At 35.8% G+C, this 22229-nt stretch overlaps 2 protein-coding genes across 6 annotated transcripts; one reads left to right on the forward strand and one right to left on the reverse strand.

Moving 5' to 3' along the window:
* Nucleotides 1–326: 326 nt before the first annotated feature.
* Nucleotides 327–18752, reverse strand: LOC130821131 (protein VAC14 homolog). Of its 5 annotated transcripts, none has more exons than XM_057686775.1 (20): nt 18406–18752; nt 18212–18325; nt 18071–18136; nt 14267–14356; nt 14072–14191; nt 13954–13985; nt 13688–13830; nt 13519–13594; nt 13279–13378; nt 13018–13125; nt 12849–12940; nt 12544–12625; nt 10877–10942; nt 7704–7819; nt 7466–7586; nt 7139–7300; nt 6930–7058; nt 5700–5768; nt 3419–3718; nt 327–986 (listed from the first exon to the last, which is right to left on the reverse strand). In XM_057686775.1, the coding sequence occupies exons 1-20, from the start codon at nt 18493–18495 to the stop codon at nt 891–893; spliced, it is 2172 nt and encodes a 723-aa protein (XP_057542758.1). In that variant the 5' UTR covers nt 18496–18752; the 3' UTR covers nt 327–890. The 5 variants fall into 5 exon arrangements, with proteins under 5 accessions (XP_057542758.1, XP_057542757.1, XP_057542760.1 ...); XM_057686774.1 differs by having other exon boundaries at nt 13279–13365; nt 13519–13613; nt 13954–13982; nt 18406–18751; XM_057686777.1 differs by having other exon boundaries at nt 13279–13365; nt 13519–13613; nt 13954–13982; nt 14072–14104; nt 18406–18750.
* A 765-nt stretch (nt 18753–19517) lies between these two features.
* Nucleotides 19518–21525, forward strand: LOC130821132 (serine/threonine-protein phosphatase 7 long form homolog). Its single transcript, XM_057686778.1, has 4 exons — nt 19518–20663; nt 20751–20838; nt 20914–21333; nt 21412–21525. The coding sequence occupies exons 1-4, from the start codon at nt 19762–19764 to the stop codon at nt 21442–21444; spliced, it is 1443 nt and encodes a 480-aa protein (XP_057542761.1). The 5' UTR covers nt 19518–19761; the 3' UTR covers nt 21445–21525.
* The last annotated feature ends 704 nt before the right edge of the window (nt 21526–22229 follow it).

The following is a 22229-nucleotide window of genomic DNA, read 5'->3' on the forward strand; positions in this document are numbered from 1 at the left end:
CTGCCTATTGATTTTGCTATAAGGAAAGTGTCTTTACAAGAATAAGATGGAGATAAAACCAATTTGTTAATGAGATTAAAGAGAAAAAATAATACAAAAATTTAAATAAAAATATAACAAAATCAAATAACTAACCAAAATCTAAATAGTAACAAACTCAAAAGAACATAAAGGATATGAGGGTAGATATCAACAAAATTAAACACAAACAACATTAAAAGAAATAACGATTTCACTAAAAAAAAATGTAACAAAATCAAATGAACAATGCAAGATAAAAAGTATAGCAAACTCAAATAAACATAAAGTATGAAGGCAGCTCAACATGTGAAATGAGGTAGATTTTTTTTTTTCTTAAAAAATCAAGTTTTAAATATTTGACATTGCTTGACACTTAACTACACTTACCAAAGCACAACAAAATAGTAAGCACAGAATTGGCTTAATCAAAGTTGCCGTTGCACTATATTGAATACAAAATGTAATATTTTCAATCTCGCCAGCGGCCTTGGTGTATATACAAAAATCAGACGTCGGCTTCTTAAACAATCGGCAACAGATTCAACGGCCTTTGCAAAGTCCTCTATCCCACCTCGGTTTTTAGTAAAACATCAGGAACCACGACAGCAGAACAACCATTGCCCATCCTGATTAAAATATATAAAATATATATAGATAGGGCAAATAATCCAAGAATTGAGCTTTTCATATGACCCTGAGGCTCTCTCAATGTGAACTACCAACCAAACCTCCCCTAATTAACCCAAAAAACGAAAAATTACAGGAAATATACAACTTCAGAAATAATATCAGATCCCAAAATCAGATCCAAGCAGGCGGAGCGAGAGAGTGGCCCAACCAGAATAAATGAAATTATCAAATAATTACAATTACAACTGTGCAGGTGGTTTCTTTACGGATTGTGGAGGCTGGTTGGTGTCTGTAGTAGATGATGATTGCTCGTTTTCCTCGGGTCTCTGAACCTCCTACACATCAATTAACAAGAGCCACAAAATTGAGCATAAGAATATGTGGCAATTATGATAGCATCTTCTTAAGGGGTGTTTTGTATGAGCTTTTAGGTTTAAGTACGGGATTCACTTACGGTGTTGGTTATAAATCCCTTTCAGGGTAATGGATATCTCCAAATTATTATCATTCATTTCCCACTAGAAACAAATTCCCTTTACATCTCTTTATACCAAAGAACTAATAATATTAACACTTAAATTACCCTTATCTTTCTTTATCCATTCCATTTCCAATACATTTTCATTTGTCATACCAAACACTCCCTTAATGTATACTAATGATTAGACAGAATTGTTTTTGAAGGATATCAAAAGTTAGCAAGAATGATTCCCAGTAAGTTCAAGAAAGTAAATCTTTAACAATCAAAAGAAATCCAAGCACACTAGCTTTGGCTCAATCCTGCAACTAGAGATTTTCTTGTTTGGTCAAAGGGTAAGAATCCACAACTAATACAAGTTTAGAGTCCTAAAATTCAAATGAGTGTAACAAGATGTCATCTCGAGTAGAATGAACTTCAACGTTAACATAGGTTTGAGTTGCATGGAGCTCTAGTGAATCAAGGGTCTACTTATTTGCACATATAGTGGGGCTAAACACCTGTTCATCATATCTTTGGGTCATACTAATCATTTGTTTGTCAGTGTAACAAATTACCCCAATAGAGTTTTTACTTTATGTGGCAGTCCTAATTGATTTTTTTGGCAATTACGTGGTAGTCATAAATTAGTGAGGATTGTTGTGTAAGTTTATTATTTTATTGTTCAATTTCCAATTAAAAGGGAGGCACTCGTTAAATTTCCGAATTTTTGTAGGCTTTAGTTTTGGGGGGAAAATCAGTTATATATAAAAGTTCATTTCATTTAAAAATCAGATTATAGCTTACGAAAAATTCATTAGTTTGTTAACTATTCCCCTTGAAGCAAAGTTCAGCAAATTCCATGAGGTATTTGCGAGTGAAGCAAAAAACAAGCATAAGGTATTGCGAGGTTAATTTACTCGATTAAAAAGCCATTATTTTGGTAAGAATAATTGAAATTATTTCGGTTCTGTAAAATATCAGGGTGAGTATTTCTCTTACAGATAAAAATCTTCAAGTACTTTCAAGTGTTCATCAGTGGGACATAGTAAAACAACACCTCACAAGCAACACGAACACCAGCAGCAATTATCAAGGGTTTCAATAACATTCTTGCTCTCCTCATGGCCCATGGGATTACCAGATGGTCACATGCTAATGTTTTCAACCAACATATGATGCCAGAATTCATATCCATTTTCTGGCACTTCCTAAAATTTGCTTAAAGTCCGAGAATTATTGGCAGTGGCTATTGGAGGCTTTGTTTATAGAGTTTGTTTGTATGGGATAAGGGCTGTATCACATCCCTAAGATCTATATTTCATAATGAATCAAGCATGAGATACAAGGAGATATCTTAAGCAAAACTAAGTTTTGCTCCAGTTATGTTGGATCAGTCATCAGACCCATACTGTAATACATTCTAGCTAGCAGAGAGTGACCTGACCCACACCAGTGCTTCAGGTCAATCTCTGGTTAGGTGCACCCAGTCATATTTTATATCTAGAGCTTCTAACCTTCTAATTTAGGCACATAATTCAAATGTTAGCCCAAAATAATGACCCATCATTATTTATGCGTTGTCCAACACTTCATAGGGTCAGATCAATGCACTTACTAATTCTCAATGGTTGTGAAGAAAGCATGGCACAAGCAGGACATTGTGTAAGAGTTCATTTTTATTTGTTAGATTTTTCATTGTTATAATTATTTTTGTTAACTTCACCCTAACTCACAAGACTACAAATTCTGTGGCTCATTCAAATCAAATTTTGGGGTTTGGAGCACCTATTTCACTTTTTGACAGGCCTATTTACATAAAACAATTATGGCCCGTTTGATAATCGGTACTAAATGATTGAAATGGGAATGTTATGTAGTGTAAACTTTCATGATATGTACATGACATTCCCATGGTAATGAAAGTTTGATCATATAAGCGTTTTTTATGTCATAATTTTTCATTACCACCTAATACCACATGTTTAAATGGTAATGCATTGGAATGAATTTTGTGAAGAAAATGAGAATGTTGAAGGAGTATAACCATGATCATTAAACATATTACGAGATAATCCTACCAAAATTACACTAATTTTCCATTACCATTCCCACCATTTAGTACCGATTACCAAACAGGCCGTTAAAAGAATATCAATCTGACATATTTACGTCATAGGCCTTCAATGAACCTTTTGTTACCAATGAAACCTAAATGTATCAGACGACACATTATGACTCCAGAATCACAGTGCAGTGGCAAAAGCATGAGTATAAAAATAGCAGCCAAGGGAACAGCAGAGTTGCTACCTTTGTCATATTGACTGAAGACTTCCTCAACTGTGCTTGTGATTTAGCATTTACCCGATGTTCCTGCTGCATTTGCTTAAATTGCTTCAATCTAGAATCAAAATTAATTCCATTAGACATATTCTCCCCATCCTGCATCATGACACCATCTTGGGTATAATGTAATTCGATGTCCACATGATTTGAAATCTTTGAATGCGACGTTTCTGGAGGCGTACTCCAGTATTTCTGCTCACCAACAAAGGAATATGTAGGCACAGTTTTCAGTCGCGTACGCAAAATCTTGAATGCTGCACTTTGCTGATAACAAAAATTTAAAACGTGAGTGCAAGAAATGAAAATATTATGTATCTTCTTATGCTATGCATGTATAGTTAATGGGATTGAGGGGGTATAAATTCAAGGACTCTATTATTCAAAATTATTATGACACGTATTTTAAAATGTAAAAAACACATAGTTCACATCATTTTGCCAAAACATATGTATATATATATATATATGAATATATGTATACACACACACACACATATATATATATCATTACATTTTAATTATATGATTATATCCATTTCAAAAAGCCACCATTTAACGAATTATATTAAAGTTTTACCGTTAATTGATAGGTTGACCGCGTGTTTGTCATGACCTATTGAAATAAGAAAAATTTGCAAAACCACTTTTTAAAGCAAATATTTTTTCAAAGCACATTTGTTTCAACCAGCCACTTTCTAAAGAAAAATGTCTAAGTATGACTATTAAGTGGTGGTAAAACCACCACGTATGTATCTCATGACTTACTCAATTTCTAACATTTCTCCGTCAACCAAAATCTAGAAATTTAATCACTAGGAACGCCAGGCACTGTCCCGATTGAATGACGTCGTACTTCAACCCACAATTTATCTTGTCAAATAGATGAAGAGTTGTTGGTCACTATCCCTCGGTGGCAGTAATGAGTTGAGTGAGAAAAAGGGCATGTACAATTGGTATATATAAGCAATGATAGTCAAATGGAAGGACAAATTTTTAAGTGAAAATGTTAAAATCAAGGAGAAATTTTTGGAAGAATGAAGTAGAAGAAGTGAGAAATAGAAGGTGGAAAAGAAAGAGATATGTGTCCCCAAACTTAAGTACGGTAGCTTGAATCGGAAGAGTTCACTGGATAAATTTAAGAAGGTGGATATGTCTTCTATTTGAACCTTTATCTTATATGTTGTTTGTTATATATTCCTCATTAGTTTACTCACATCCCACTATAAATCCAAACATGTAGTTTTTCTCAAGTCACATGGTAGTTTGAGACATATCCTTAACATATCATGGAGTGTTTTGAGAATTAAATTAACTTCCACTTCTACGGTGGTACTAAGCCTCTTATATGCATCAACCGCACTCTTTAAGTCTTAACATCAATCATTCAGTCCATTGCTTACAATCAGCTCAGCCCAAGAGAATAGCTTCCTCTACTCTACAAATACAGATTATTTAAACATGTACTGAGGGTTATGAATTAAACTCCTGAAAAGGCACATTTTGGGTCCACTCTTGTAGCAATTGGGTAAGAGTATAATATACAGAAGAAGTTCATATTATAACCTACAAAAAGTTCCATATAATCCAATAAACATTTCAAGGGATAAAGTCATGAATTTCTATCTTTTGGGAGCAATCAGATGTGAAACTTCAATATTTTTTGCACCAAAGGAGGTCAAAATAACTATTAAAATATATCGAAGAAAGTTAAGGCTCAGAATTTCTCTTTCAAGACCATTAAAATAAACAAAAGAAACTTTAGGCTAAAAAAACGATTGAACTATGTACCTAAATTTTAGTTTCAAACTTCTAGATTGATTTCTTGTCAGACTTACACCTAGCATACAATATGGACAATAAACTTGCCCGATCCTAATCTCCGAAATAGCACAATGTTGACCTAACTGAATTTACCCGACCCTACAACAAGATTATTCAACTAATATAGATATGTTCTTCATAATCAGATAGTTGCAAGTTGCAGTGGACAATAATAAACCCGATGAAACCAAATGACTCACCATCTGAAAAATAAACCACTCCAAACAGCCAAATTGGACACATTTAGAACTAAAATCAATGTCTCAATACCCACATTAAAAATAAACCCAATATTCCTCATCATTTTTTATTTAAAATCTCATACAGAATACAAATCTTTAAAAAAAAAAAAAGAGGAAAAGGAAACAAGTGAAAGAAAACACTACGTGAAGTTTTCTTAGTGCCAAAGATAGAAAAATGGTACCTGGGGAAGTAACATAAGCAGGCCATAAAGGGCTTTCAACAACCAAGTATATCTTCCAGGCTCCAGAAGCTGAGCAGACCATGAATAAGAAAACAACATCATCCACCACAAGTCATAGCAACAAGGACTAACCATTAAAGTAGTAGAATCCTCAGAAAAAAATACTTCACTATTGCAAGTTATTCACCGAAATAGTTCTCTTAAACTTTATAGATGTAGCAAAGAAACATTCAGGGTATCTGGAACTTGAACCAGTCTTAATAGCAACTCGTAAGTTGAAACAGAAAATAATGAGAAATAGGAAACATGATATACAGGTTACACAACCATATTTCTCCAAGCTTACGATGACACAACGACACACAATGCCAAGGAAGGTAGAAGATCAAAAGAGTGCAACAATTGAAAATTCAGCGCCCTAAATCATGCCAGTAACAAATCCTACATTTCGAACCAATTGTGATGGGAGACTTGTACAAAGAAAGACTTGTACATTTCAAATCAATAATGTGCATTAAGTCGAGAATGCAGTTTGGGAACGGAAAAGTTGCAGGTATTGTGGATAGGATTGCCTTTCTCAAGGATAAATATAACTTCATCCTTTTTAAGGTTTTCATATTAGGATGTACAATGTATTAGAATAATTAACTATGAACTTACAAATAAATGGGGATTGGGCCATACAATAAAAAACAATAGCAATTCATCACGTCCAGAAGAACAATACAGTAATTACTTTAATTATTAAAAGCTAAAGCTCCATTGGGAAGTGAATGAATAAATAAATAAAAGCGAAATCCCAGTCCCACACAAACAAAATGTTTTTTTTTCCAGATACACTATATTCACCATTCCTGCACCCATTCCACACGTAAATTGTGTCTACCATGTTCCCGATACATTGAGTTTGTGGTAAAAACAAATTGATTAAAAGGTAGTTTCTTGGAAAAACAAATCAATTCACCAGAAATCATCAACCTGTGGGTCCTCGCAAAAAATATTTAAAGTTTTAATCATATTTTCTCACAGAAGAAAACGTTAAAAGGTAGGTTTCCGCAAAAAAGTTTGTTGTATAAGGCAATTCTCACAAATAAATCCATTTTTTTCCCACTTCCAACATCAAATGGTCTACATCAACAATCCTTGACCCTCGTGTTGAAGCCTAGGTGAAAGATTAAATTTGAATGGAGATTAAAAGGCATAGCCAGATTACACTATGAAAGTGTGCACCTGCAATCTCAGATAAGAAAAGGTTGGAGTCTCAAGTAACCGAATCAACTTGTCAAGCTGGACCAAGAATTTAATGCTGATATCTTCTTCCACCATAGACTGTATGACAGTGCTGGCATGCTGGTATGTCTATTATGAATAATAAAAACAAGAAAATATAAGCAAAAAAACTAAACTTAAATATATAGACTGTCATGACAATCAATTACCTGCGTTAATAAGCACAAACTAATGATTGCCATTGGAGAATGGCACCAAGAAGCATATAAAGCGTGAAACAAGTCTCTCCCAGCACAGTTGACAAGAGATTGTTTCAATAGCTCACGCAGTTCCGATAACTCAGACGATGTTAGTAAAATTAAATTTAAAGCCTGAAAATGAGAAAACAAAAACTAATTCAAGCTCACCTTCATATATACAATCAAGAACAAGCTCATGCCAGAAAAAGACTACCTTGTGTTACATTATAATTTATTAACTTTCTCAGCATTGAAGTTTCATAGTGCATACATGATTTGATGCACAGAAATACATACCTGAACCATAATAAATGCAAAATCAAGATCGGGTTCCTTTTGAAGAATAGAAGAAAGCTCACGATACACTGTTTGAGCACCAAGTAGAACACAGAGCCGCCGAATTATCAACGCACCTCGTCTAAATAATCATAAAAGTCAGAAGAGATAAGCACATAATACTGGAAAACCATTGTAGGTAATTGGGTTCTTAGATCTAAAGTAAAAGAGAATTAGCAAATATCATACTAGAACTCACTTTTCTAGAAGAGAATGGTCATTTTGAAAGGCATCAAGCAAGTAAACCAGAAGATTTCTGAAATGCTCTGTGTCTTTTGCTATGCATGCATGCACCTCAAGCACCAACAGCACTACCTGAGATAGATGCAAAAAGACTTCATTCATTCACAGAAACATAAGGCTATCATTGATACTAACATATTTTCTTTGCCATAATTGAAAAAAAATCAGAATTTCAAGGCTACCCTTCTTCAGGCGGTGTTCTTAGAGAACTATTTTCTCCATTTTACCTTGTTTGGTTTGATAAGAAGATTGAAATGGAAATTTGGGTGGAAAAGCAAATTCCATCCCTTTACAAACATTTTCCTCTAAAATTCGACAAAAGCAATTTTTCTCCCCTCTTCCATTCACAACTTCTTCATTTCCCCCTAATAGTTTACCATGAAACCAAACAAATTAGTTATCATTTTCATTTTCCATTGGAAAATAGTTTTCATGAAAAACAATATTCCAAGGAAAATGCTTTATATCGAGCCCTCAAAATTTACATTGCATAAATGAATTATAGATAAATAAATAAATATATGTTCTATTTTTTCGGAAATTAAAGGTATATTAATTACTAACCCAAAAAAATGATGAAGTACATGGGGAGCCCTCCGAGAGGTTCAAAAGACTCAAAATCCCTCCAAATCAAACCGGAACTCAGGCCTAACAACCCTGACTCACTAAAAAAAAAAACTACCCAAAAACCCTAGTAAGCAATACTGAAACTCGAAAGAGGGAATAGCCCAATAAACAGCCTTCCAAAGCAACAAACGAGCCAAAAAATATAAACATAAAAATTTAGACCCAGCTACAAAACAATCAAGAGAATTAGGATGCATCCAAAAGCTAAGGCCCAACTAACGTATCAAACCCTAGTGCATATATGACCATCAACTGAGCGAGGTGGACTCGTACCCTCCACTTAGTGATTCTGCAGCGTCTCAAGACTTATGCAAACGCAGCCAGCCATTACGCCCCCTCCATCAGCAATACATTACTCCTCCGGTCGCATTAGGCAAGCGACTAAAGGGGCGGAAAGTGAATGTTTTGGTAGGTCGAGTGATCGGAGAACCAGGATAACCAAGGTCAGCTTTCATAAAGCATTATCTTCACGCACTGCAACCTCATGAACCCAGGCAGCAAAGAACGGCAATGGAAGCTTCCGCCACCAGTTTTGAACACCCCCCCCCCCCCCCCCCCGTGTCCTCCTATGTCGTCACCACCCTTGGTCACATAGGAAACAAAAGGGTGGAGCAGCCCCAACACCGCCTTTCAGCCCAGAACCCATGAGGCTAGTCCACCACTAGTAGCACCACAAGGGAAAAAAGACCATGACTGTCAACTTCCAAAGAAAACCACCATCCCACTGGTTCTCATCACAAAGAATACCCATATCTATACTTTTTAGCCTCATGATATCTCTCGTGGGCAGTCCACATATCAAACCATCTCTGCCAAACATGAGAAGAGAAGAGGTTAAAGGGCACCGCCAATGGAAAACCAACCCTCCAATGGTTTTTGGTTTGTAATTACCATACACAACAACCATTCCAAGGCCTTCGAAGTCGAAAGGAGGGGATATTCCAGCTGAGGATGAGGAATAGGAAGTGCCTTAAACAAAACTGCCATCATCGGGCACAACATGTTCAAATAACCAGTGTGATATACCAGAAAAATCATATGTGAGACAAACAGCCCGAGACCTGAAAGCCCTCTCCCATGGGAGGAAGGGCAATCAAAAATGGCCAACCACCCCTTAACCCCATAAGAGAGCAAATGACCTCTCTAGATTCTCTCACTAAGAGTTTTTTATAAATACACACACATAGTGAGTACTAAGCTTATATGAGAACCGTAAGAACCATGTTACTTTTTGGCAAAAAAAATGTTACTTTGGTGTAAAAAAAAACAAAAAAACCTGAACAAAAAAATTGTTACTTTTTGCCTAATGATGTGTTACTTTTTGGAAAAAAGTGTTACTTAATTGACAAAAAAAGTTCCCTAAAAAATATTCAAAAAAATTGATGAACGTGCCCAAAAAGTTACTTTTACACAAAAAGTATTACTTTTTGGCAAAAAGTGTTACTTTTCAAATAGTAATTTTTTCAAAAAAATCCAAAATAAAAAGCTAACAAACTGACCAAAAAAAGAATTTCTTTTCACATAGAAAGGTGTTACTTTTAGAAAAAAAAAATGTTACTTTTAAGAGATTATGGTTCTCACGGTTCTCATTTGAACTTGGTTCTTAGCTGCTTGACCCTATTTATATTTAGTAGCCACAAAACTTGATATATGTTGTATGTCTATAGAGTTATGTGTGTAGCTTTTTAATTCTGTTCTGCAGGTGAGGTGTGTGCTGTTACAACTGCAGCTGCTTATCGGTGGTGTTGGGTAGGTATCTGTTGGGTAGTATCATGGTTCTGGCAGTCTTTTGGTGGGTCTGGAGGAGTGTGCTGCCCCTGATAGTCTTTCTTGGCTGATGCGCAGCTGTGGCTGAATGCTGTGTCCAGCTCTCTGCTGGCTCCAATGTTGCTGCTGTTGCATGAGTACTTTTTGTTTGGTTGTTAGTACTATTATTAGTGTAGGCTGCAGGACCTTTTTTCCTTGTTACATTCAATTGGTTTGATGAATTCTTGTCAGAGTAGTCTATGTAGGAGTTGGATGTGGTTTGTTGGGTGACTTGGTTATCTCCAGATGGATTTTGGGTGCTGGAGTGAGCGCAGGGGCAGGTTAGTGGCTTCGCCCTCCCTTCGGTAGCCGTTTGGTCCCTGTGCTTAGTTTGTTGTTTTGTCGCATTGAGGGTTTTTGGGTCTTTTTGTCCTCCTAGTGGGGTTCCCCTTGTACGTTAACTTTTCTTTTGAGGTTGTAATATAACTTTAATTTAAAAGAAAAAAACATACATAAATGGTAGCCACAAAACTAGAGTTTAGCATAAATAAGAAAATTACTTTAAAAGCTACTACACAGAAAATCCCACCTAGTAGCACAGTCATAAATATTGAACCGAAAATAGTGTCATAAATCTCAAAACAACAAATTCATATGGGACAAAGAGCAAAACAGAAAAATTGAAGCAAAAAATGAGCAAATTGCATCGCATATTTGCAAACATGTGCAAAAATGCAAATTAGAATAGAAAGTTACCTCATCTGAAGAATCAGAAAGTGCTTTGAGAAGAGTATCAACTATATCACTTAGAAAAGATAGAACCTGGCCAAATATTGATGAATATATCAACACAAGACAGATCACAAGATTGTATGAAATGCAAACATGAACGCAGAAAAATAATTATAAGATCCTTTCAATGAAATTCTATTTCTCATTTCCTCATCTGAATAGAAAGTTACATGGAACGTGAGTTTAAATATGGACTAAGAAACTTGATTTACAACGAACTTGATTTACAACCAAAAATATGACTAGATAACTCAACTGAATTTATATATGGTCAATATATACAAGCCAGGATGAATTCAGATGACGAAAAGGAAGTGAAACTAACAAAGCTCAAGCCGGCTGGCAGCTGCCAAGATACCACACAGAATGAACTTATTTAACTTATAGCCATAGCTCTTGGCAAACAACCTTACCCTTGTTAGAAATAACACGGATATTGTTTTACAATAAAACCTTGATAGCAAAAATCATTTGCAATTTTACTTACAAAAGAAATGCACATAATTCAATGAGTCATTTAATCAAAGAGTTGTATTGTACAAGTAACACCTCCCATGAAAAGACCAAGACCAAAAGAAAGTCAAGAGAGTAAATAACAGTAAAACTTCACCATAAAGACTAAATGAAATTCAAAGAAGACTAAATAACAGTAAAACTCACCATATGATAACAACCTAAAGCTAAAAAATCTTGTTCTGATATATTAAGCAATTGAAAACTAAAAAATCTTGTTCTGAGACATTAAGCAAATTCTAAAAGAACTAAAAATAAATTAATCAGTGAGAATCGGGTATAGTCTCAGTTGGACCACTTTTCCCAAGTAAGGTCCTTGGTTCGAAACTCACCTAGCCCTCCTCTTCCCTCAACTTACTATGTAACAAAAAAAATATATAGAATAAAACATAAAAAGATAAATCAATTAGCAGAAGCCATTTTTGCAACTAGTAATTTTTGATTGTTGAATTTAAGTATTTGGCATTGTTCTTGCGTCGGTGTTTGTTAATTAAGGTACCCACAGATATAAGAAAATTTGACTGCACAATTTTAAAGCTTCAGGGACAGACATAGCAAGCAGTAATAAAACAGGCTACACTATGCAGGCAGCAATAAGAAAGAAAATATTCCCGATATCAAAATAGATTTCCATCAAGTGAATACACAGGTTCCATTTCCTATTTGGAAGTATGTGTTACGCCACTTTGTGACAGCATAATGACATATGTCAGAAAAATATACGAAATCACCTAGCACTACAGAAGAACTAAGTCTTCACTTGGGAGTAGGGAACATTGGAGCACCAATAAAATAAAGATTTATAGACGAGAAAAAATGTTCAAATAGTTGTTTTCAACAGGTAACCCTGTTATAATACTTAAGACACTACACTATTGCTTGACAGATAAAAAATGCAACATATAACTTATCCAGTAAATAATTAAATAATAATTAATAGTTGTTCCACAAAGAATATATCCTGAGGTGCAGAGTATCATATTAATGGGACAACATTTTCTACCATAGTATACTAGGAAGTTAAGAAAAAGAAAACAATGCAAGACAATCTATTAAAAAAGTCAAAATAGACCACACAATTTACACCCAATTGTTAAGGTAGAGATTTAAGGAGGTACCTCAACACGATGCTTGTCCAAAAGAGCTGAAATCCAGTGCAGCGCTTCAATACGGGTAGCCTCCCATTCACTGGATAAATGTCTGCAAAAAAGGCATATAATCAACTACTTCTCATAAGAACTACAAGAGAAACTCACTTGCAAAAAATATATTCTATTTCTATATAAGAAAACATAAGCAGAACTTTTCAATGGCTTCACAGTGGAAGATCCCAGGAATACATAATAATAGAAAGAAATTGCAAATTTTGAAGTCTAATTCAAGGTCTTAGAGTTAAGATTCTTCTAGATGAAATAAACCATACCCCTTCGCAACAACTAGGATTGCTCCAACATCAAAACCTTCACCTGAAGCAACCTTGAAGGAGCGAAGTTCATCATTGGTTTCCCGAGCAACCTGGAGAAAATTCATGCTTTAGCATTAGTCATAAGAATTGAAAGCGTAGAATAGAAACAATGACAAAAGCAACTTACAACTCTAATTTTATCTTCTTTGTCAGAAATACAGGGCAATATGGCTCCGAGAATATCCGCATAGTATGGAACAAGTTGATCCCCACCTAATTTTACAAACTCATTAATCTGCAATGATAAAATACCACATCATATCAACATAGTAATAAACAAACTATCATAGTCATACTGGATATATGAAGTACATAGGTACCAAGAGAAGTAAAAATGTTGGACTCTAGTACTGAGAAATATCAGTTCCCCCATAAATAAAATGCGTACCCAAGTAATGGCAGTCTGACGAGTAAATTCGTCAATAGCTTCCGCCCTTTGCACCAAAATTTCAGCCATGCGACCGTAGTCTACAGACTTTGAAATAACACTATAATCAGGAAAAACAAAAGATGAAAGATAACCAAATTTGTTCCTAAAACAAGACAACTGTTCTTGACACAAACGCTCAGATCCGAACACAATTTAAAAGAATATATAACACATAAACGCGAACAGTGAGTGGCTTACTGGGGAATTCTTAATTTCCTGTAGAAACTCCGATAGTGCTGAGTCAGCTTGTTGACGTATTTCATGACTAGAATCACTTAACATATTAAACAAACCTGAAATCAAACACTTAAACTAAGAAAGTCAAGCTAAAAAAGAGATAGAAGTACTAAATCATTTATGCAGTTACCATCGAGGAAATCTGGAAGAAATCCCAGCATATCAATATCAGGGACACTGTCCAGGACAGTAATCCACCCAACCAAAAATTGGCGAACATAAGGATTCAACACGTTCATGCGGTCCCTCAGCAAAGGTATGAATTCTTCAATGCTTCATAAAACACCAAAAAGTATCAATCACAAAATATTATCCAAAAAGAGAAAAAAATGGGATAGAAATGTTTCATTAACATCAAATAAAACATACAGCTTGAGAAAAAATTAGATGAGGTACCTAAACTGATCGCTTTCAGTTACAATATCCTGCTAAAAATTGAGGTTTATCATTAATTACCACATTCAAGATTTAGATGAGTATCTTTTGTATTGAACAGAGATGAGAGAACAATAACCTTTACAAGCCGATCTAAGAGATGGGCAGCACTCTGCACATTAGCAGCAGAATCAGCAGACAGCTTGCATAAAGCATCGAAAATCTGGTTAAAGAACACAATAAATTCCCCTCTTACAACCTGAAAAAAAAACGAATAAAATGTGAGTTCTACACATGAATAAAGTTTTAAATACAAAAGAAATAACCTACTCACCTTTGCAATGTTATACAAGGCTTCACATGCATAATACCGAACCCTACTATCGTGATCAGAAAAGGATTGGAGCACAGGAGGTACAATTTGCTGAAAGTTGAGATGAGTAACAGCAGTAAATAACGTCTCAAGATATTGTGTAGAATTGCTATAGATATCAACCACAATATATACAAAGTACAATTGAAAACCTTATAATTTTCACAAGCTTCAAAAATTTTATAATGACCAAAATCTCCGTTGATTGAGAAACAATATGGCGTTTACGAAATGTCAATAACTACTTTCATAGTTCATATCATTTTTTTTTTTTGGAGAGAAATGTCACTGTTCTCACATAATAAAAAAAATTCAAACATTAATACCAGTAAATAACAAACGAGTCATGTATAATGTTAATTTCTACACAATACATATCTATCATATAGATTCTAGCAAACAAAAGCCATTCACTTCAACTTATTTAATGTCAGACAGTAACTTCAATTGTCCATATAGTTCCATCAGAAATATATGTTGTATAAAGAAATTCAGCATAAAGAAATTCAGCACAAGTCCGCCTTTTCCTTTTCTTATTTGAGTTTCACCAATTAAGGATCTCTTACGTTACCCCACCTTATTCTCTTAACAGAAACACATTTATATTTATCCACGTAAAGATGAATATAATTAGTAAAATAATTATTTTTGGCAAATACACAACCCAATCAATCATAAATCATGTTTAATAAATAAAATAACCTCACATAAACTTTAAAAAATTCTCTGGAATTCGTTCTTCCCTTTTGAAATGTAAGATAATATTAATATTAGTTTTAAAAAGGTAAAAGGCCTTCCCTGGCGGTAATAAGGGCTCCACTGCGAGTATCTGTGCCAATTTGGAATTTTCTTCTTCCTTATGCCTTATGTAAAGACCTAATGGCTATGTGAAGTACCCAATTACGCCACGCACCTTGGTGCACCAGAAGCAATACAATTTGTCTCACACTCTTCCTACAAGGATCAATAAGAAACTACATTTTTTTACTTCAAGAATAGGTTAAAGAATGCCTACACGTAAGGGGGAGAAGGGTCCCTCTAGGTTATGGGGGAAAGGTGATTAATCCTTCTTGTATGTGATGAGAATCGAATCCATGTCACAAGAATGAAAAGGAAAACATTCAACCACTAGGCTAACCCAAGATTCTCATAAACAACCTCTTTGTCATTATATGAGTAAATTTGCATACACTTGACAATGACAAGTTGTTGTGTACTATTCTCACTCACTACAACCCTTCTACCAAAAAATAAGCATCCTCATACGGCATTCACAAGCCACGGAGAAAGACTTCCATAACAATTCTTGAACTTTCCAATTCCTAATCCAAAAAAGGGTTTTTCATTGTAAGTTGTAAGGTTTGTTCTACAATGGTTTTCAGACTTTTCAGTCCGCAACGTGTTTTTCTAATCATTACATTATTAGTCAATATTAAAATCATCAAAATAATGATCAAAACATGATATCTCATGCATTTAAGACAAGGCTACTAATATTTTAGTCACCATGAAAAGTTTGAAAACTCTAAAGTTACAAATACAGGTTTTAAGAGTACTTTTACACAACATTTAAAATACTTTTGAAAACTCCTAATAAAATGCTTACTTGGTATTGATTTAGTTTTAAAAGGCATGAGGCACGCTGAGGTGCAAAAGGTCTTTTTTTCGAGGTGCAAGGCACAAGGTGAAGGTGTGGGCTTTTTGTAAGCGAGGAGCACAATTTCTCTAATGGCTCCAAAATCAATTATAAAACATTTTTAGTACTTAAAACAACATGATATTCATATTATTACAACTTAAAATTAGATAAATTTACTTTAGCAGATAAAGCCATAAGATAATATAGTTCTAAGTTGACAATATTCTCTTGCAGGATCCAAAGGGTATGAAGAGGCAACAGGTTTTGATAAAATCATTGTTCAGAAAGGAAATCATTGTACACTGATGTCAAGACAAGCACAAACAAAACTAAATGATAGCATAAACAGAGATAGAGAGAGATCGAGAGGAAAGAAAGAGATAGAAAGAGAAAGAAGCTATAGAGAGAAAATAAAACGAAAAAAGAAAAGGGAAGAAGAATATCTAATCAAGAGTGGCGACATACTTGTGAAAGAGAAGAACATTATTTCATCTACTTTTGGTAGGGCAAGAAAGAGGCTTTTTTCTCTTCTTAATAAGCAACTATTTCTACAAGGACAATTCAGTAAATCAAGCAAAGATAAGTATTTTAGTAACTGAAACTTAGAAAAAGCAAAAAGAAAAAGTTTCATACAGGAGGCGTGCGATGCCCGCGCCTGTCCCTCACCTCTTGTATTACGTTGCGCCTTGAGTCTCAAAGGCGTGTTTTTGGTCGCCATGGTGCTCCTCACGTATAGGTGGCGTGCTTTTAAAAAACAAGGGTATAAAATGGATCTCTAATTTTGTAGATGTTTACAATGAACAACATTCACCATGAAATTTACAATCATTCGAGTTTCAGTTATCTCATTCAAAATCGCTTAAAATGGCATATATAGAATCTTGATATAGACCAATCATGATTGAAAAATATAGTTGCACCATAGTAGGTCCTAGCTTTAGTGCGTACTTCCTCAAGTATATTTTAGACTATATTAATATTAACGTGGCATACACTTCGTTATCATGACCCACAAACCTTCGGAAAGTATACATATTTACACTAATTTAACATTGTCGATGCAGTTCAAAATACAATAACAAACAACGAAGTAGCTACTCATAAAGGTACAAACTACTAGCACGGTTGATAACTACCAATAACACTAACAGTTGCTAAAAGAATTCCAAGTCAAAGTGTCATACAATAGTCACATTTGTTTCTTGAATAATATACTCCCTTCGTTCCTCTCAATTTGTATCTTTGGTTGTCTCACTCATTTTGCATCATTTCATTAATTGAAATCAGATCCCACCACCTTCTTTTGATCTCATCCACAAATTTAAACTCTCTTTGAATATATAACACGTAATCAATCTCTCTCTTTATTTAATATTTCACATATTACACTAAAGGACAAAATATTACAACTCCCTATACTCCCCTTAAAAATTACCTCATTTCTCTTTGATGCATTCCCATTGAAACCATATCCTTTTATTAACATATGCATCAACAGTTACATGCTCAAGCTCAACACTGTTGCTTCAAAAGCTATAAATTCCATTAACGATCTTCTAATATGAGATGAAAAACTCAACACCTCAATCTTAAAGTTGTGCACAATGTATCAACAATGCCAACATAAAGCACAATAATCTTCTCACAATAACACCTCCAAAGTCCAAACAAATGTCAACCCAGGACATTACAAAAGGACATTAAAAAGACAATGTTCAATTAATGAGGTTTTATTCTTGTAATCATCCTCAAATGTAAGACACAAAAAACATGCCCCTAACACTATGTTTGGATGATATTTTTGAAAGGAAAGGGATGGGGAGGAGCGGTTAGTGTGTTTTCCTTCTAAATATTTTCAATGTCAAAAGTATTTAGTTTGCAGTTCCTCCTTCCAATTTCCTTCCATCCATTTTTGTCCCTTACCCTATTGGTATCCAAAATGATGGAATTCCAATCCATCCTATCCAAACATAGTGTAATCATTGAAACATTCCACTAAAAGGTATAGTAAGTGGAAACGTGTAGTCCTTCATCTTCTAATAAAAATATACTTCAGCTCCATAATAGAAAACAGGTTTTCATTTGCATCAAGAGTTGAAAGTGAACAAAATTAAGTGAAAACTAACTTCAAGATGCTGAGAAGCTTCCGAGGTCAAACCAACAGTTACCGCAGCTAATCCAATCAAGCCACCCTAAAAAAGAATACCAAAAATAAGTAAATTCCTTCGTAACAAGAAATTCCAGAACCAAAAACTAAATATTTAAACCTTTCGATGATTAGACTGAGGGGAAAAGGTGTATTCATCAGTCAATAACTTGATCACAGCCGTAATCTTCTCATGCTCTCCAGTACTGGACATTTGTTTGACAATTCCTTCAACCTAGAACAACAATATTACCATGTCAGGTGAAGAAAACCAGTAAAAAACTTGGAAAATCAAATTAAGGTGTTAAAAAGAACCTCAATTGCAGCATTCTTTCTCTTTTCATACAGTTTATCTGCAAGGTTACGAAGTACAGGTGCGGGAATACAAGAGAGTGCATCCACCATTGAAGAACACGAATACGATCACAAATTCGAATGATTATTATTGCTTTACACTGATTCTCCTGATAATTTTAAGAAAACCGTCAATCGATGCTCCCAAATTCAGCAAGTAGCATGGTTTGAGTTTAAGTCATGTTTATGAGTGGTGTTTTAGGGTTTTTCTCGTCCGGATCAAAGAAACAATTTGGCAAAATCTTACCAAAAATAACCACAGATCTGCGATTTTTTTTTTTTGATTTTTGATTTAGGTGAGTTTGGGACCGGACATACAAATGTGTTTATAAAGAGTCTATTCTCATAATATTGCCAAATTTAAAAGTAATTTTCACTTTCCTTAAAATGGGAAAGTATATCCCAGTTTACCGTCCACGTAGGATTGGTTTAAGAAATTTTTTTTTTTTTTAATGTAACCGCTACATGAAATGGCGGTTTTGTTTAGGGATCTTAACTAAACCGCTACTTGAAATGGCGTTTTGTGATTTTTATTTTTTTTTTTTTTAAAAAAATTAATGTGGAGTAAACCGCCACTTGAAGTGGCGGTTTGGTAGCAGTACAAAAGAACAGAATGTCGTGAGTTCTTCACTGTATTCCATTTTGCTCTTCATTCCATTGTTGCTGCCGGTTTTCCTATAAAAAAAAAATTCTTCACTCTCATTTACTTCAAATTTACAATTCCTCTCATTCAACTAAGCTAATCATCTACATTTCCATCTTCTCCTTGTGTATTAGTTCATTTTCATCCTCATTTAAGGTATGAATAAAACCCTAATTTTTGTTCAATATGCAAATTGTTTTTTTGTTCATTATTGTTTTGAATTGAAGTTATAAAAACGTTAATTGTTTGTTACATTCTATTGTTTTCATGATTTAAGCTTACGTTTTACACATTTGTACTTAGAATTCTAGGATTTGTTTAGTATGCATATAAAGTGTTTGATGAAATGCTTCAATGAAAGTTTATTAGTTTGTAGGGTTAGTTTAATGGTTTTTGTATATTTAGCTTTTATATTTGAAATGAACCTTATAATAAGTGTTCTAATACCTTAGTATCACAAATTCTTGTATTCAAATTTACACTTCCCGTTATAGTGTATTGGGGTGAGGAAGTCATGATATTGGTTGCAAATTGGTGGGGATATCACATGAAAGATCATTATCCCATTGAAAAACATGTTGAATTGGTTGCAAATTTGGATAATGCGAGGGAAGTCATGATATTTTTATGATTTTTATAACACTTATGGCGATGAAAAACACGTAACAGCGATCATGGCGATGCCGGGCCCAGTTGATCCATCAGTGCTTACGCTTCAGGCGACACACAGGAGCGTAGCTGCGTGGGAGGGCTCCACTGCCCAATTGGTTACTCGTCAGCACTACCAGGCGAGTACGTTACGGTGGGAGGTGGATGACAGGGTATTAGACGTAGTCGAGCTAGCTGGTTTCAGATACATTCACCGGTTGTTGGGCGGGGGCTTAGAGCTCGATCGAGCTCTTATCACTGCATTGGTGGAGAGGTGGAGGCCGGAGACACATACCTTCCACCTCACAGTTGGCGAGGCAACGATCACGTTGCAAGATGTGGCAGTTATCATGGGACTGCCGGTTGAAGGACAAGCAGTCATTGGTCATGGGGAGGGAAATTGGCCAGCATTAGTACATGAGCTGCTAGGGGTTTGGCCGGAAAATCCTCAAGACCCCTCACAGCCGAAGATCATCGTTGGATCGTCATTGAAGCTGACTTGGCTCCGACAGCATTTTAGCGCGCTTGAGGATGATGCAGATGATGTGACGGTTGACAGACATGCCCGAGCTTACATCTTGTACCTGTTTGGATGCATCTTGTTTCCGGACAAGAGCGGCGACTCGGTACAGTTGATCTATCTCCCTCTACTGGGAGACTTGGAGCGCGTAGATGAGTACAGTTGGGGAAGTGCTACCCTAGCGTATTTGTATCGTAACTTATGTCGAGCATCTCGTAAGGATGCAAAGGACATGGGTGAATGCTTGATGTTGTTACAGATATGGTCAATGGAGCACATTCATATAGGGAGGCCCATTATTCGGACGGTTCCACCGGATGGGCAACATGATCAGGAAGATGACGCGGATGATTTTGAACCGATATTAGGGTCACAGCATCGGCGCGGGATGGATCCTTTGGCAGTAAGGTAGCAACACTCAATTCACTATTCAAATTCATAATTTCACTATTTTATGATAGATGAAAATGTTAATCAATGTTTATTTGTTTGCAGCTGGCTTCGCGTATATCTTTCGAGATCCCACTCCCCACATACTCTCGTCTACTACAAGGACGCACTAGATCGACAACGGGACGAACAGGTTAGTAACATTTACTATTTGTATTAGTTATGAATAAATTGTATACATTACTAAGCATATTGATTTCTATTACAGATGACATGGCAGCCTTACACAGCGGCTAAGATGGAAGCTCTACCGCACATATGTACATCGGGCCACGAGATTTGGAGATCGCGTTGTCCTCTTATTTGCTTTGACATCGTCGAGCTACATCTCCCGGATCGTGTCATGCGTCAATTCGGTTTAGAGCAGGTAATTCCGCAAGCCTGTGACACCCAACCTCAACTACATGCGATCGATCGGAGGACTGGGGACAAGAACTACCTCGTACGACATAGATCGCATGTAGATGCGTGGAACGACCGAGCATCTAGATTGGTTGGAGGAGATAACTTCACAGGTCATAGCTCTGCTATGTACATGAGTTGGTACAGGCGTATCTCCATATTACACCTAACGAACACCACATTTGCGCAGCCAGGATCACATTACCATCCGACATCTACGTTACTGGTACGTTTTCTTTCAACACTCATAACAAATAGTAATAGTTTTAAGTAACTCTTTTAACAATATAATGATAACAAACAGGCTGAGCGCATCCGATCGGTGCTCACAATGTAATGACACGATTCAAGGGGCCGCTACATCGCCAGTTGACGTGGGGCATTGGTTATGTTCTCAGACCTTAGGCTCCATTAACGCGTCGTTGACCGATGCATTGAGTCAAACGGGTTATGAGTACCTCATACCGACTCCACCCGTCATTGGCGAGGTAGATGACACATTCCACACTCCTTCTCCAAGGAGTTCAGCCCATCGAGGTAGCTCTTCCGAAGGATCCAGTTCTCGGTCCACAAGAGGTCGCCAGCGCTCATCTACTCGAGGTCGGTCTTCCAGATCGCCATCGACATCCGCTACTATGTCGCCGTTCGTTCCCCCGGCTTCCATCAACACTCCTCCTCCACATCCATTGCCTCCGCAAAGGATTATCACATATCAGCGTGCTAGTCAACGACGAGCTCCTGCTCTTAATGTCATTGCGGAGGTTGATGAGTTCACACCATCATCATCCACCGGTGCGCAAAACAAAAGGGGCCGGGGGTTGTAGTTTAACAAACTTTGTATATTCTTATATGACTTCAACTTCTTGTATGAGTTTCCATAATTGTAATATATCTTTGTATTATTTTCATAATTATTTTTTTCAAAACAAGTCGGTTCGTAATTGATTATTATGGAATAGATGGTATTGAACTACTTTAATGCATGTTGCGTTCACTATTTTAAAATGAAAGAAAAAAAAAATTAAAAAAAAATCAGGCCACAAGCAAACCGCCACATGAAGTGGCGGTTTACCTGGACCAAACCGCCACTTGAGATGGCGGTTTGCCTTGACCAAACCACCA

This window comes from Amaranthus tricolor, chromosome 8, assembly GCF_026212465.1.
Source record: "Amaranthus tricolor cultivar Red isolate AtriRed21 chromosome 8, ASM2621246v1, whole genome shotgun sequence".
NCBI classification, from domain to species: Eukaryota; Viridiplantae; Streptophyta; class Magnoliopsida; order Caryophyllales; family Amaranthaceae; genus Amaranthus; species Amaranthus tricolor.

What these genes read in the sequence shown, in the direction of transcription:
- LOC130821131 (XM_057686773.1), bottom strand. Translation starts at nt 18,495, where the DNA reads ATGGTGGATGCACTCTCTTGTATTCCCGCACCTGTACTTCGTAACCTT. An exon ending in CCTTGTATAACATTGCAAAG is followed by an intron (nt 14,192 to 14,266) that starts GTGAGTAGGTTA and finishes TTTTTTTTTCAG; the next exon opens with GTTGTAAGAGGGGAATTTAT. An exon ending in TTTCTGATTCTTCAGATGAG is followed by an intron (nt 7,820 to 10,876) that starts GTAACTTTCTAT and finishes CATCTATCTCAG; the next exon opens with GTAGTGCTGTTGGTGCTTGA.
- LOC130821132 (XM_057686778.1), top strand. Translation starts at nt 19,762, where the DNA reads ATGGCGATGCCGGGCCCAGTTGATCCATCAGTGCTTACGCTTCAGGCG. An exon ending in ATGGATCCTTTGGCAGTAAG is followed by an intron (nt 20,664 to 20,750) that starts GTAGCAACACTC and finishes ATTTGTTTGCAG; the next exon opens with CTGGCTTCGCGTATATCTTT. An exon ending in ATCGACAACGGGACGAACAG is followed by an intron (nt 20,839 to 20,913) that starts GTTAGTAACATT and finishes TTTCTATTACAG; the next exon opens with ATGACATGGCAGCCTTACAC.